This window comes from Trichechus manatus, unplaced genomic scaffold (genome assembly GCF_000243295.1).
Source record: "Trichechus manatus latirostris isolate Lorelei unplaced genomic scaffold, TriManLat1.0 scaffold00029, whole genome shotgun sequence".
NCBI classification, from domain to species: domain Eukaryota; kingdom Metazoa; phylum Chordata; class Mammalia; order Sirenia; family Trichechidae; genus Trichechus; species Trichechus manatus.
The window spans coordinates 6,571,112-6,588,090 of NW_004443965.1; the positions used below are offsets into that span (position 1 = coordinate 6,571,112).

A 16,979-nucleotide genomic window follows, 5' to 3' on the forward strand; every position below is an offset into this window, starting at 1 on the left:
GCATCAAATCTGTTCTTGAGATGGTCTCTAAATTCAGGGGGGATATACTCAAGGTTTTATTTTGGCTCGGGTGGACTTGTTTTAATTTTCTTCAGCTTCCACTTGAACTTACATATGAGCAATTGATGGTCTGTTCTGCAGTTGGCCCCTGGCCTTGTTCTGACTGATGATATTGAGCTTCTCCATAGTCTCTTTCCATAGATGCAGTGATTTGATTCCTGTGTATTCCATCTGGTGAGGTCCACGTGTATAGTCACCGTTTACGTTGATGAAAAAAGGTATTTGCAATGAAGAAGTTGTTGGTCTTGCAAAATTCTATCATGCGATCTCCAATATTGTTTCTATCACCAAGGCCATATTTCCAACTACCGATCCTCTTCTTTGTTTCCAGCTTTTGCATTCCAATCATCAATAATTATCAATGCATCCTGATTGCATATTCGCTCAATTTCAGACTGCAGAAGTTGGTAAAAATCTTCAATTTCTTCATCTTTGGCCTGAGTGGTTGGTATGTAAATTTGAAGAATAGTCCTATTAACTAGTTTTCCTTGTAGGTGAATGGATATTATCACTGACAGGGTGGTACTTCAGGATAGAACTTGAAATATTCTTTTTGACAATAAATGCTAAACTTGAAGTGTTCTTTTTGACAATGAATGCAACACCATTCCTCTTCAATCTGTCATTCCAGACATAGTAGACCATATGATTGTCCAATTCAAAATGGCCAATACCAGTCCATTTCAGCTCAGTAATTCTTAGGATATCGATGTTTATGTGTTTCATTTCATTTTTGACAATTTCCAATTTTGCTAGATTCATGCTTCATACATTCCATGTTTCAATTATTAATGGATGTTTGCAACTGTTTCTTCTCATTTTGAGTTGTGCCACATCACCAAATGAAGGTCGTGAAAGCTCCACTCCATCCATGTCATTAAGGGCAACTCTACTTTGAGGAGGCAACTCTTCCCTAGTCATATTTTGAGTGTCTTCCAACCTGAGGGGCTCATCTTCTGGCACTATATCAGACAATGTTCCACTGCTATTCATAAGGTTTTCCCTGGCTAATTCTCTTCAGAACTAGACTTCTGGGTCCTTCTTCCTAGTCTTTCTTAGTCTGGAAGCTCCGCTGAAACCTGTCTACCATGGGTGACCTTGCTGGTATTTGAAATACTGGTGACATAGCTTCCAGCATCACAGCAACATGCAAGCCCCCACAGTATGACAAACTGACAGACATATGGGGTTGCTCTGAGTCAAAAATTGACTCAATGGCACCCAACAACAACTGCTCACAGGCCAGTTGAGTATTTCAGATGATAACTTTTATAGAAATTTTGATGAGGAAGAGTGTTTTCTTTGAGTTGGTGTAGTCGAAAGAAGGTTTCATGGGATAAATAGAAGCCAAGCATTGAATGAAGGTAGGTTTTAGAGAGGAAGTACAGGCCAGTAAATCTGGCTTCACTAGAGACAAAGCACAAGGGAGTGATGCAGTAAGGGGCTCCTGATCCCTTTAAGATGGAGACCCACTCAGTTTCTGGTCTGGGGCTGCAGAACAGGGTTTCTGTTTCCTCCTCCATCCCAAATACACATACTGACTGGGCACTGTTAGAAGTGGCTCTGTCCCAGTGGTTGGCATAAAGTCTGTGGTTTTCAAAGTACAAAGGCCTTGTTTCGAATTGTAGATAACTCTCATCTATGAAGTCTGAAAGACAGCCTTTCACTCTTAATGTTAAAACTCAGTTCTTTTAGAAGGAAAATGAGAGGCTCAATAGCCAAACACGTTGGCCGAGCCACAGGAACATCGTCGCTTGATCAGCACTTGACATGACAGACAGCACCAGATGCTAAAGGCTGATAGAAAGACTAGATTATAATATACGTATTTTCCCCATCATCTGTAATCAAGGATAAGCTTTGACAGACCAACTGAAGGCCAAAACAAACAAAACAATGTGAATCAGACTTTGTGAACTGATTAGATGACATGCTTGTTCCGTGCAGCCTACAGGTCCCACTCACTGGTTGGTTTGGAGATCGTCTATTCCCAGCAGGACACCCTTCTCGTGTAGCCTTGCTGCGGTGTACTTCACAGGCTTCGCTCTCTTTGGTCCTTTGGGTTCTCCTTTTCCATCAAGTTTAATTGATCTCCGAGTATTTCTGACAAAATACAAACAAATCATCGATCATCGTGATGCCAAACTCAGCTGTTTCTAGTAGTGTAATAACCATGCCCAGAGTGTACAACACTGTATATACGTAGCCCCACTGCATCAAATGTACAACTTGTTATTTTCTGATAGTAGGTGACATTTTTTCCCACACAATAAAACTTCACTGTTGAATTGTTCAGGGAAAAGTTATTTTCCAAGCAACTAAAGTATGAATTACAGACTAATATTTTTAATAAAAATAACATTCCCATTGTGCTTTGTAATGAATAAATTCCTCTCCCATATAAAGGAGCCCTGGTGGGACAAATGGTTAAGTGCTCAACTTCTAACTGAAAGGCTGGTGGTTCAAACCCACTCACTGGCTCGGAGGGAGAAATACCTGGCGATCTGCTTCCACAAAGATTACAGCCTAGAAAACCCTTTAGGGCAATTCTGCTCTGTCACATGAGGTCACTATGAGTCGAAATCAACTTGACGACGGCACCTAACAAAAACTCCATCTCAAGCAACATATATATATATACACACACACACATATAAAATTCCTTTCCCTTATTTTATTTCATTCAGCTCTCATAATCATATTTGTGAGACTGGTACCTCAAATCCCACCTTAAAGATGAGAAAATTGAAGCTGGTTCAAGATCACACAAATATAAGAGCAAGAATCAGAACTCAAATCTAGATCATCTAACTTCAGACCTTTTGTAAAACGCCTCAAAGTAGTTGTAATAAATAAGTAATACAAACCTCTAACATCTTTATTTTTACTGAAAATTAGCTTTACCAATCCCTCCCACCCCCGCAACTAGATAAAGGTATATTACAGGCCCCAAGTGAGTGAATACAAATTCAGAACTAGTGTGACCCAAATAAGTGAGGTTTAGATTTGATTATTTCCCTTCACCAAATCTTCTATGAGTATTCAATTGGTTTTTTTGTACAGCATCATTTCCTACTGCCAAATTGACTACAAAGATTATTTGAAAATGTTGTATTACATATTTAAATAGGTAATTAAAATTTAATTAAATATTGACTCTAGTCAATTATGAGCAAAGAACACTCATTAAAATTATATATAAAACTTTATAATTTATATGCCAAATTTTGCTTTTCCTGTCAAAAATGATTTTTTCCATAATTTTTTTTTTTACTATGATGAAGCATATGTAATAAGATCTGCCATTTTAACCATTTTTAAGTGCACAATTCAGTGGTGTTATATTCACAATATAGTGCAACCATCACTGATATTTATTTCAAAAATGTTTATCACTCCAAACGGAAACTCTATACCCATTAAGCAATAACTCCTCATTCCCCCTTCTTTCCAGCCCCTGGCAATCACTTGTCTACTTTCTGTCTCTATGCATTTGCCTGTTTTAGATATTTCATTTTAGTGGGATCATACATTTGACCTAATAATGATTTTTAAAAACCACTAAGCAACTTGAAACCATAAGCTTCTCTGTGCAACTAGCAAACATCTGGTATTATCTAGGATCACCAAGAATATAAAATGCTGTTTATTATAAATATTCCAAAAACGAGAATAGTTTTCACTTTTGCTAACAGTATTTTAAAAACACTCTTGATTAAAAAAGATAAAAGGAATAACTAAAGTGCTTCCCCAAGTGTTAATGCTACTTCCCTAAAAACCCAGCAGGATAAGTAAGCCACTTTACTTCCATTGCAGATGGGGAATTAAAAAGCTTCTAAATTTATTTCTAGCCTCTTAGTTCATAGTGGTAAATATTAAAATTCAGCTTCTAGTTTCAGATTATAAAATAAAGCAAAAAGTTTGCTTACAAACCCAACCCAGACAAAAAGACTAAGATTGTAGAATTGACAGTCCATAGAAATCAATAAATCAGGGCATTACAAACAAACAATACAAGTTTAACTTACTTTCTATTTAAGTTGTCTAAGCAAGTCTTTATGTAGGTGTCATAATAATTAATTTGTTCTGCATAAAATGCCGCCTTCTCATTAAGTCCTTTCAGGGTCTGCTGAAGTTTTGACAATTCAGCTTTTCGAAGCTTACGATAGATTCTTTGATTCCGAATATCCTAAAACAAGAAGTTATCATATGAGATTTAAGCAGAAATTTGCTTTACAAAATAGCCAATTTGGGGTAAGAAGAATATCAAGTAGTAAGTAACTATTTGTGACTGTTAACTTGTAGTTTATCTCATTCACCTTAATCGCTCAACACCAAAGTGTTCCTATCTTTTCTTACCTCAGAACTAGAAAATGTCGGTATTTCATTTTAAGAGACTTGCTAAGGCTATTTTATTTTTTCTTGATGGAAAAGCAAAGAAATAATTTTAGAATAACCATACAATTAGTTTAAGGAAAAAGAGTGTTTAAAAGGGGGCGCAAAAGACTATCAGGAGACCTGCAATTTCTGTAGAATATTTTGAGCATTCCACTTTGAAGAATGCCTTTAAATCTAAAATGTTGCATTCATTTCAGAAACACGTAAAAACAAAAACAAAAAAAAACCTTTTTAATCTGCAAATATTTCTTCAGGTTCTGCAAAAGCAACAACTGGCTCTCAAGCCTGATTAAAAAGATTCAACAGTGAAAACTGTTGCTTGAACTGAAACAGAATTCCTAGAACATAAAGTTGCCTAAGCTGTTTACAGCTTATAAGAGCTACACTAAGTTTAAACTTATAGATAACTTTTTTTTGTTGTTGTTAAGAAATACTTCATTTAAGAAAATGGTGCCTGTTCAATACTGTTTTTCCTTGGTGGATACATTAAAAAACCACCTCCCCCAAAGATCTATAAAGATATCTATTTATACTATCTTATAAGTAAAAAATCTCCATTAAATAGAATCTGGTTTCGGTGGATGTCTTCATGATAATCTTTTTCTTTTTTTAAAGGCAAAAGCATTAATTTGTAAACCTCATTTTTGCAAAAAGAAATATTTTCCACCCCAAAGCTACAGAAAGAAATGCCATTTCCCTTGAGACACTTTGGGGTAGGAAGAATATGCTACTGCCAGAATTGACCATAAATTTCCATGGAAAATGAAGCTGAGTACATTTCCCTCCCAGAAGGTGAGCATGTTTATTTTTTTTCTGATCATTTAACTGTCTTTAACTTCTAGACCCCTATTAATCTGCACATTTGGGTCAAAAGGATGAAAAGTCCTTTTACCCCAAATATATACTCCCTTATCTTTGACAAACAGACCTCAGCCACTTCCTATGATATTTCCTTTGTCCTTGCACTAATTTGAGATTCTTTTCTCAGGAAGTTTCTCAAATGTAAAAATAAGGGATGAGAAAACAGAAATTAACCTTCAAGTGTGAAATGCATTTATGCTAAGCAGCTTAGAGACAAATTCTCAGGGACACAGAGTCACGACCTCAATGGCAGGGCCCAACAGCACATGGGCTCTACAACAACTAACAACTTAGAAGGGAACTCTTTTAAAGTGTCATTTTGGAAGCTAGTAGGTACTGTTGAAATGTGTAAACCAAACTTGTCAAATACATTTTCTGAGCATTTACTTTCTAGTGTGTTTCAATTCTCCTAATGACTTGGGAGGGCTGTAATTATTCTCTATTAAAAGTCATCAACTGCTTTGAAATTTTAAAAAATCTGTAATATTGCAGAGGGTAGAGACCATGAGTATATACATCTGAGTCCCTCATGTCACCTCACAGAATTCCCAACATGTGACCAATGATTAGTGAGTGTCTGCTAAGTGAAGAAGAAAGAACACTGTTCCAAAAACCTTGGCAATCTCATTGATAATATCTTGGTATTTATCTTTGGATGACACGTGTCCAGTCTGTTCTAATGTCCGGAGATTCCTCTGGATTTTCCTCTTCTTCTGCTCAAGAGGCAGTTGTGCATCTTCAATCATAAACTGGCTATGCTTCATTTCTTCTGGAGTTCTGGAATCTATAATGGCACGACTCAACATGTCTTTGGTGTGATCTAGATCCTGAAAAGGGAATATCAAGATGGTGATTTTTCTCTGACCTCCTAAACTTACCTACTCAGAAGCTACACAAGGCAAGTTAATGTCAAAATTAAAGAAGTCCTCAAGCCCAAACCCAAAGACCAGAACCAGAATATGTTCTTTATGGGTTTCAAGTAGGTCTTTAGGAAGGAATTATATCATCCTTTTGAGAAACATAGCAAAAATGGCAGGTCTGATTTGGACAAAATTCTAAATAGCTGATTTACTGCTAAGGTGGACATATTGCTATAAACCTACTTTGCAATTACCTCAGATGGATGGACTTTAATACCTGGATAGTCCAGATGAGGAAACTAAAATTAGATTATCATTAGAATGTGGCCATGAGAACCCTGAACATCCAGAATCCAGCCATACTCATGGAGATTGACAAGCCAATATAACAGTGACTCAGTCAGTGACCTACTTCTCATAAGGGCATCATTCTCAAACTATCATCTCCGAAAAACTTACAGGGTTTCTCTGAGCCAAAGGGAATAAGACTATTCCGGCACATAATAAGCTTTCAAACACATGATGAATAAACGAATGAATGAATACCATTTGGATAACTTGTTCAAGAAAACACTAATAAAAAGAGACTGACGATATGCCCATTTCACTGTACTAGACAGTTGACTAATCCAATAAATGAGGTCTAAGGATATAATTATTATTAGACACAGTAATATTAGATACACAATGAAAAGGTCAACATGAGGGACATAGGGACAGTTTACCAAGTCAGCAGTAAACAAACAATAGCAGCAGCAGCCGCCAACACTACTGAGCGTCTAGTATGTGCTAAGTACTATTCTACCCTAACAGAAATATTTCGAAGTGCCTAGGGTTACACAGATAGCAGCTACAGAGTTAGACCTGAACCCAGCAATCTGTGTTCTTTGTCACTATGCTACATTTCAGGGAAAAAATGAAATATTCAGTAAGGACTAAAAGTCTCTTATACTAAATTAGTATGATATTCCACCCCCATTGTTTAAAAAATATTCACACATGAACAGCTATCAGATAATTTGAAGTTTCATTTAAATTACTTTTTTTTATTAAAAACTGACAGAATGATTTCTTGGCAACCAATTAAATTAAGAATGATTCAGGAACATTATATGTAGTTCTGCTAAGCAGTAACTAATTTTGTTAATTTTGTTAGCTTTTGTTTAGGGAGTGGTAATTACTAAATCAATAACAACACTGAAATTAACTCAATTCAGAATGAACTACACAAGGATACATTCCTAAACATGGTGATAAAAAGTTTAATGCAAAATTGTTATGAAACTTAAGTTACTTTCACCGACATAATGATGCTTTGACCCAATGGACTCAAGACTTTTGCTCCTGAAGCGTTTGGAAAACAGCTTAATGTTTGAGATACTTCTTTAGCAAATATAAAGTATGAAAGGTATTTTTCTACATCCTGTCAACCAGAATTATCTCTTAACCAACTTATCTGCCCATTCACTGTGTGATAAATGAAGTTTATGAGGAACATTCCGAGGCTCTGAAAGACCCAGAACTATCTTTCTAATGGTCTTCCCAGGACTAAGTTCTGTAAGGTCAGCATAAATTCCATGCTGCGTTTTCTATTTCATTCTCATTGGGTGCTCCGTGTGGGTTTTATATATGGCTGAACTCAGCTGACCAGAATAATAGATAAAATTCCTTACTTCTGAACCACATCAGATGAAGTTTCTCTGAGATAACAGCAAACTTTTGGCATGAAGATTTATTAAGAAAATCAACTCATATCTACTGTACTTGTTATTGTACACTCAAAGACAGGTTACCTGTTGTGGAGTTGCTGGCGTCTCTAAGATTTCTGTCAATGTGTTCCCTGGCTGGTTCCGGATGACATCAATTATTAGCTTTTTGGTCCTTAGAAAATAAAAGAGACAGAGCTTCAGAGAGCAGCTCTGATGCACAAACATCTGCCTCTCCCGAGGGAGTGCACAAACATATACAAAAATGAAGCTTCAAAGACAACTGCTTAAAATAGAACATTCTTGCAGAAATTCAACTTGTCTGCCCTAAGGCTTTCCTGAAAGCTTGCTAATGCTTGATAATCGATGTCTGGGTTTTATATGCTTGAGGTTGTAGGATTAGACTATCATTACCATGGGCACAAATATGTCAGAAGATTGCTTATCTAAATTCTTTGTTCTTCTTTTTAGACTGAGACTCCCTTTCAATGGACAGGAGGGATTAAGGGCTGCTGGTAGGGCCTGCTACTGTAGAGGATGCAGGAATGGTTATCTAATATTCCCCACCCCCTTCCCTTTTCCTGTCTTCAATAACATTTAAACTTCTCAGCCTGTTTAATACAATGTAAGTTTTTAGGAGCCAGATGAACTGTTACCTTTCCTGCCCTGAGAAAGTTATGAAACAGCTTGAAGAGCAGTGGAAGCACAAGTCCTGCGTGGCTGTGGAGGCTTTGGGTTGCTGCTGACTGACTCAGTAGGTAGGAGGGTGGGTGTTCAATGACCAGAGGACTGGCTGAAGGGCTAACAGCTAGGGTTAGGGACTTGTCCTCAGGTGGGAGAGAAGAGAATCGCTTGCTCAGTAGGAAATTAAGAGCTGGAAGACTCCTCTGGAAGCACTAAAACCATATGTTCTTTCATATCCATTCTTTACCCTGGCAACTGGCCACTTTCTAAACAGGGATCAGGAACATTTCTTTAAAAAGATTTTAGCATGCCACAACATGGCTGAACCTCGAAAACGTATTGTTGAGTGAAATAAGTTAGTCGCAAAAGGACAAACACTGTATGATCTCACTTACATAAGATAAGCAAATATACAGAAAACAAAGACTGTGAGTGGTTACCAGAGGTGGGAGGGAGGGGAAAGGGGGAATTTTTACTTAGGGGGCACTGAGTTTATGTTAATGGTGATAGAATACTTTGACAAAGGATAGTGATAATGGTTGCACAATATGAAGAATGTAATCAATGTCAATGAAGTTTGCATGTAGAAATGTTGAACTGGCAAATGTTTTGGCGTGTATATTTTCACAACTGAAAAAAAAAAAACCCAAGATTTAACATAAAAGGTAAGTGGTTAAGTTTGCTCACTTTTATATAAGGTGGGAACAGTGTTATTAGAAATTGCTTCCTTCCAACAAAAGGAAGCATCACAAACAAATATAAGTTGCCTTAAAGTGCACACGGGTCTAATCAATATTTGAAGTTTCTCTTTTATCATAGCCCTGTTAGTACTTCATTTCTTTCAGAGGCATTACAGGATGTCACCGGATGATACATTTCTTCCCACACTACAGCAGGAAATGTTCACAAAGAATGAAGATTGGAAATGAAAACAAAACACTTTTTATGCTATAAAGGACAGGGTCAGCTGCTCCTAAATGACACAAAATATCCTCAAAGTTAAATCCAAATATACAATTTTTGAAAATAGACTAAACCATCTGTAAATATTATTTTTATCATTTCCTATTTATTATAAGTCTGTTTGAGAAGAATGATCACAATATAGCTTCCTTTGTTCCCTTTCCCCTAGATTTTGGAGAACCATTTCCTCTGGGTGTGTGGCCCCTAGATGCTGGTGATTTACAGGCTATCTGGGAGTGCACAGCTAAGTTCTCCACGAGGAGTCAAAGGTGGGCACACAGCTAACTATCGCCATGTGGGAGACGGCTCTGAGGCCCAGAGAGCCATGTGTCGTTTCCTTCCCACACAACTCCCTCCTCCAATCACCATTATCAATGTATTCAACAGGAACACTGAGTTAAAAATAAACGCTTTGGATGATTTAAAAAATGTAAACACAGTGACTGTCTCTTATTTGAAATAATATTCTAGGAACTACTCATGATATGTGCTTCCAAGAAGCCTCTAGCTCGTATCCTTCAGAGCAGCTAACGACCAAATGACTGGAGTCACTAAAGCTTGCCCTGCAAAGGACAGGAATATTTATTTGCTCAGGAGCTGCTGGAGGACAAACTGCCCATGTAGCCCGTTTTGCTTGGAATTCTACTTTATGTCAGGCCTGTGGAATTCATCACCAAAAAAAAAAAAAAAAAGTAACCACGTGGTCCAATGATAGGAAATTCACTGCCTCACCCTGAGTGTACCTAATTATTAAGGGCTTTGGGGTCAGAGAGATCTAAGGTTGTACCTGAGCTCCTGTTGTTTACTAGCTATGTGGTCTTGTGTAAATTATATAATCCCCATTTTTTTTTTTATTTGTAAAATGGGAATCTCTCAGAGGACTGATACGAGGATTAAACGAAAAGACATATGGAAAGCCTTTAGCTAGGGTCTGACGTGTGGTGAGCATGCACGCAGCCATTCTATGCGGCCCAATATGGTAGCCACTATCTCAATGAGTTTTTACATTAATCACATATTTGAAATGACAATATTTTAGATATATTAGGTTAAAATATATTGTTAAAATTAATTTCAGCTGTTTCTTTTAAAAATGTAGCTTCTAGAAAATTAAGAATTAACTTGTGTGGCTCATATCGTATTTCTTGTGAAAAGGGAACCTTATAACATTCCATTCTTAAACAGGAAGCTGACTTTGTGAGGCCTCTCCCCAGTGATGCCCATTCACTTATCCAGGACTTTAGCACTAACAGAGACCTCTGGGAAACAGTCTAATCCCTTATCTTACAAACGAGGCAACTAAGACCTAGAGAGGTTAAGTGGGTAACAAGAGGTCACACTCTACCTTCTAAAGTTGCAGAAAACAAGTCAAATTCCCCTTCCACATCATCAGTCCCTCACAAACCTGGAAAGATACGTGGGACTGTCTCCCCCATATCCTCTTCTACCACCTTTCTTTTTCCCAGGTGAAACCCCTCAGATCCTTAAGCCTCCTCACAACACAAGTTGCAGAGGTCACAGTCCTTCTCACATTTCAGTTTGCCAATGACCCCCTTAAGACGTGTTCCCCTCCCCATCTCAATGCAAACAATATTCCATAAAACAGCTGGTTACAGTATTGATCCTAGGACCGATCAAACAATACAGAACAAGGACCCTGCCCTCCCTGAATAAGGAGGTATTTAACTCTGAGGAAGAGTTAAGAAAGAAGTAGAAACAGAAAACGGATTAGTATTCTTCATACCTGGGAGTTTTTCCACCATAATCAGTTTCATTGAATTGACTCTAACTCATGGTGATCCCATGTGTGTCAGAGTAGAATTCTGCTCCACAGGGTTTTCAATGGTTGATTTTTTCAGAAGTAGATCGCTATGCTTTTCTTCCCAGCTGCCTCTGGGTGGACTCAAACCTCCAACCTTTCGGTTAGCAGCTGAGCATGTTAACTGCCTGCACCAGCCAGGGACTCCTTATTCATCATAAACACATTGCCGTGGAGTCAATCTCGGCTCATAGCGACCCTATAGGACAGAGTAGAACTGCCCCATAGGGTTTCCAAGGAGCACCTGCTGGATTCGAACTGCCAACCTTTTGGTTAGCAGCCATAGTTCTTAACCACTACGCCACCAGGGTTTCCAAAGCTGCGCTCAAATCCAGCTGTTGGTAAATGAGACCCCATGGCACTTGTAAGCTGGTTTGACCATCCCCCTCTGTCATCTGCCTTACAGTTTGCCCAAGTTTGAAAAGGAATTAGTATTTATAGAAGCTAGGAACAGCTCCAGTAGTTTACAATTCTAATAACATGGTTACAAATTTTTAGCGCTAGAGCGCAAATATCACCTTAGTCATTGAGCACTCCTGAAGTCTGGACCAAAAGCAAAGAAATTTTTCAGTTGGAATAATGGACACCTAAAACTGAATCATACGAAAGGAAAACAATTCTTAAGAGATGACAACTTAAGCACACATGTAGCTAAGTATAATAAAAAACCACAAATATTGCCTTCTACTTAAACACATACTTTCTTGGAAAAACAAGCTTAATAAAGGCCATAAAACCAAACCAAACCAAACCAAACTAAACACATTGCTGTCGAGCTGACTCCGACTCATACCAACCCTACAGGACAGAGTAGAACTGCCCCATAGGGTTTCCAAGGAGCAGCTGGGGGATTCAAACTGCCAACCTTTTGGTTAACAGGTGAGCTCTTAACCACAATGCCACCAGGGCTCCATAGATCACATATTTTATATTGAGTCACAATTTATAATGAGAGATTTATCATCGCATAGTTCTTTAGAGTTTATAAGGTGTTAACGCATTATTTCTCTTGGTCGTCTAAACCTCCTTCTTCCTGTATTTTATGGATGAAGTTGCTGATGGCTAGGCAACTTGCTCAAAGGCCTATAGCTAGTAAGTCACAGATTGAGGCTATAATCCTAGGTTTTCCTAGGACTCCTCAACCAGGCTTTTTGTTTTTTCATACTACTACGCTTGGCAGAACTGGGAAAAGGGCAATAGCACAAAGTGAGGTTCCCTATCTCATAAACATAGATACAGGAAGCAGTGACAAAATATTTCTTCCTACTGCAATATGTGCCCTTGGGCCTCTGACATTTAGCAGTTATTCCTTCTCTTTGGCCTGGAAAGATGCCCAGCATCATTTATTCATAACTGCTATCATTTTCATTATTTAATCTAGGATTCGTAAGATCGCAAACAGCAATGACCTTGCCCTCAACAGGTTACAAAACTTCGCGATCAAGAGTGCAGGCTCTGGAAAATTTAAGACCTGCTGAATCTGGATCTCTGTTCCACTTAGTAGCTGTAAGGCCCAGAAAAAGGTTCTGTACCTGTTTTTCTTTATTGCAAAATATAGGCAATAACCTCCTTCTCATGGGACTGCTAAAGAGTATTATTCCTCAACCAGTCTTGGTACATGGTAAGCACTACACAGGTGTGCGCATCCTCATCTTCATCAATAAATAAGAATCATGAGACTAGCATGATATTAAATGCACAAAGGATTAACAGTGCCTCAAATTCTGCTACTGCAGAGGCCTCCATAAAGAAGAGTTATTCATCCCTGGAAAGCTAGTGATTTTGCAATTAAGCAAAGGGGCGGGGTGTGGGGGCTGACATTTCTGAAAGTTCAATATACAACCTGCTTAACAAGGAAGTAAAATAGCTTTTTTTTTCCTTTATTTTTTAATACAAACCAAAGCTTATTAGTGGTTACCAGGGTTGGGAGGAAGGGCTGAAGGGGAGTTTTTGATTAGTGAGTGTTTGTTTACGGTGATGGGAAATTTGGCAACCACTGTGGATGGTGACAGCACAACATGATAGATGTAATCGATATCACACTAAATTCTACACCTGAAAAATACTGAATTGGCAAATGGTGTGTTACATATATTTTTACAATTAAAAAAAAATACATGTCTGGGTTTAGTCCTAGCTCAAATTGATTCACTTGGTTATTTTATGTTTAGTTCAAGGTTTGTTGAAAAAAATATATAAGCTCATATGTAGGCATGCCCTAAGACTTAACAGGTGGCTTTACTTCATTCTGGGTTTTAGAAAATGATCTAATTAAACTCTGCTTTAAAAGAGATTCCTAAACATTCTCCAGCACCAGATGATAGACATCTATCTCTGGTTCCATCCTCTCAAAGCAGACTTTCCTATATCTCAGGTCTTCTCCACCCCTCTTATTTAAAAACTTTAACTTTAATCAGATCCTCACAGGTTTCTTTTAATCCGCCCTGATAAATGGTTTGATTAAAGCAGCAGTAGTCAAACAGGTGTCTCCTCGCTGTGGAGGAGAAGGCTGGCTCAGAAGGATGAGGTGACGGAGTGTAGGAAGACAAAGCAAGTTGCTCAAGGAGCTCACCACTGTCCCTCCTGTTACAACAAAGGAGGAGAAATAAGTTCTGAGAGTGAAACTGAGTCCCAAGCAAAGCATCGAGTTCCAGAGGCAGTCCACATGGGATATAGAAGATGTGAGAGGAGAGCAAAGAGGGAAACAATCACAGCGAAGCAGCACCAGTTTGTACAACCACTACTGTGTGATATCAGGCAGGTCACTCATGACGACTCACAATGTCTTCATCTGCCAGAAGAAAAAAAACCCGTTGCCTTCAAGTTGATTCTGACTCACAGTGACCCTATAGGACAGAGTAGAACTGCCCCATAGGGTTTCCAAGGAGCATCTGGTGGATTCCAACTGCTGACCTTTTGGTTCGCAGCTGACCTCTTAACCACTGTGCCACCAGGGCTCCATGACAGTAGTCCTTGATGATATCAGCTCTTTTAGAGGCAAATAACCTAACCTAACGAGTTGCTGACGAGTTGATTCCGTCTCATGGAGACCTCACATGTGTCAAAGTAGAACTATGCCCCATAAGGTTTTCAACGGCTGATTTTTCGGTAGTAGATCACCAGGCCTCTCTTCTTAAAATAGATTTTTGATTGAGAAAAGTCAGGTATTTTCACCCCCCAGCTGCTCTGTACTTATGTTTGTCTACTTCACAGTAGCTTCTGAAAGACATTGTCTGATTTTAGCTCTCTAATAAACAGTCTCAAGAACTACATCTTAAGTTTGAGTTAAGAATTTGGTTTATTAGCTTAAAAAAGCCATTCATTAACAATTTCCAAACAAATATTTCAAAATGTATTTTAAAGAAATACAATGAAATACGACACATCAACTTAAAAGCATGTCACTGACCAGCTACGTGCCTTCCATAATCCTAGACTTCAGTCTCCTCACCTCAAAGACAAAGATGCAGACTAGATGGGCTTCAACTATGTCAATGCCACACTTTCAAATTATCTTGTAAGTATCAAGATTTTCAAGTACATACTTTAAAGGAAGTATAACGTATCGGGAAGTACGGATTGGTTAAATCATGGAGCTATACTGAATGTTTTAGCAATACCCAGATTCCACTGTTGGGGATATCTACTTAATCTTCCTCCCAGATTGTTATCCACATTCATTACTGGGCTGCTTAGTGAAGTGTTTTGCCAACAGTAGGATCTCAAAAGTGCCCACAGGAAGGCCTTTTAGAACCAACAGGTCTATGAAAGTAGTGAATTATCAAGTCAATTAAAATACTGGCCCAGTGGTCTTTTTTGCAGAGTTGAAAAGCTGATTCTAAAATTCATATGGAATTTCAAGGGACTGCAAACAGCCAGAACAACCTTAAGAAGAACAAAGTTGAAGGACTCACATTTCCTAATTTCAGAACTTACTACAAAGCTACAGTAATCAAAACTGTATGGTGCTGGCATAAGGACAGACATATAGATCGAAAGAACACAACAGAGAGCCCCAAAATAAACCCATACATATATGGTCAATTGATTTTCAACAAGGGTGCAAAGACAACTCAGTGGGAGAAAGGACAGTCTTTTCAACAAATGGTGCTAGGCAACTGGATATCCACATGCAAAAAAATGAAGCTGGACCTCTTCTCCTCACACCACATAAAAAAAAAAAATTAACTCAAAATGGATCATAGATCTAAATGTAAGAGCTAAAACTATACAACACTTAGAAGAAGAGTAAATCTTATGACCTTGGATTGGGCAATGGTTTCTTAGATATGACACCAAAAGCACAAGGGGCAAAAGAAAAAAAAAATTGGACTTCATGAATATTAACAACTTCTGTGTATCAAAGGACACCCATTGTGAGGGAAAAGACAACACACAGAATGGGAGGAAATACCTGAAAATCATATATCTGATAAGGGTGTAGTATCCAGAATATACAAAGAATTCTTACAACTCAGCAACAAAAGACAACCTAATTAAAAAGCAGAAAAAGGATCTGAATAGACATTTCTCCAAAGAAGATATATGAATGGCCAACAAGTACATGAAAAGACGTTTAATGTCATTGTTGTTCTTTATGTCAGGTGCCATCGAGTCAATTTCAACTCACAGTGAACCAACAGGGTTTTCTAGGCTGTAATCTTTATGGGAGCAGATCTCCAGGTCTTTCTCCTGCAAAGCTGCTGGATGGGTTCGAACCACCAACCTTTTGGTTAGCAGCTGAGTGTCTATCTGTTGTGTCACTAGGGAAATGAAAATCAAAACCACAATGAGATACTACTTAATATCCACTAGATGGCTATAATTTTTTTTTTTTAAAAAAAGAAGGGAAAATAACAAGTGTTGGTAACGATGAAGAGAAGAAATTAGAACCCTCATATAGTGCTGGTAGAAATGTAAAATAGTGTAGCCACTGTGGGAAAGTTTGGCAGTTCCTCAATAAGTTAAACATGTAATTAGTATATGACCCAGCAATTCCACTCCTAGGTATATATCCCCAAAAGAATAGAAAACAGGTGATCCAATAAAAACTTGTATGTCAATGTTCAGAGCAGCACTATTCACATCAGCCAAAAAAGTGGAAACAACCCAAATGTCCATCAATTGATACATGGATAAATAAAATGTGACATATCCATATAATGGAATCTTATTCAGCCATGAAAACCAATAAAGTGTTGATAGATGTTCCAACATGGAGGAACATTGAAAACACGCTGAGTGAAAGAAGCCAGACACAAAGGCTACTTTAATATATAATTCCATTTATATGAAGTATCCAGAATAGGCAAATTCATAGGACGAGAAAACATATTAGTGATTGCCAGGGGCTGCGGAGAGTGGGAAATGGAGAGTAACTGCTTAATGGGTACCAGCTTACCTTTGGGGTGATGAAAATGTTCTGGAATTAGATAGTGGTGATGGTTGTACAATATTGTGAATGTATAAATGCCAATGAACTGTATGCTTTTAAAATGGTTAAAATGGTAAATTTTATGTTACATATATTTTACCACAATAAAAATAAACAAACAAATAAAACCACTGGCTGGCTCTACGTAGTATGGTGATTGAGGAGTAGAGAAAGTTTGTTTCCAGCATGCACTG

General features: G+C 38.0%; 1 protein-coding gene across 10 annotated transcripts in view; it reads right to left on the minus strand.

The window, feature by feature from the left end:
- Nucleotides 1-16,979, minus strand: part of IQGAP2 (IQ motif containing GTPase activating protein 2) — a 333,035-nt gene that overhangs the window by 9,685 nt on the left and 306,371 nt on the right. For 8 of the 10 annotated variants that reach the window (XM_023729491.1, XM_023729494.1, XM_023729497.1 and 5 more), the window contains 4 exons: nt 7,973-8,060; nt 5,934-6,146; nt 4,089-4,249; nt 2,026-2,163 (listed from right to left, as the gene is read on the minus strand). In XM_023729491.1, coding sequence (XP_023585259.1) covers nt 2,026-2,163; nt 4,089-4,249; nt 5,934-6,146; nt 7,973-8,060 — 600 coding nt within the window. Of the gene's footprint in view, nt 1-2,025; nt 2,164-4,088; nt 4,250-5,933; nt 6,147-7,971; nt 8,061-11,869; nt 11,945-16,979 lie in introns of those variants that run through there. The other 2 variants (XR_002823745.1, XM_023729498.1) reach the window with 2 other exon arrangements.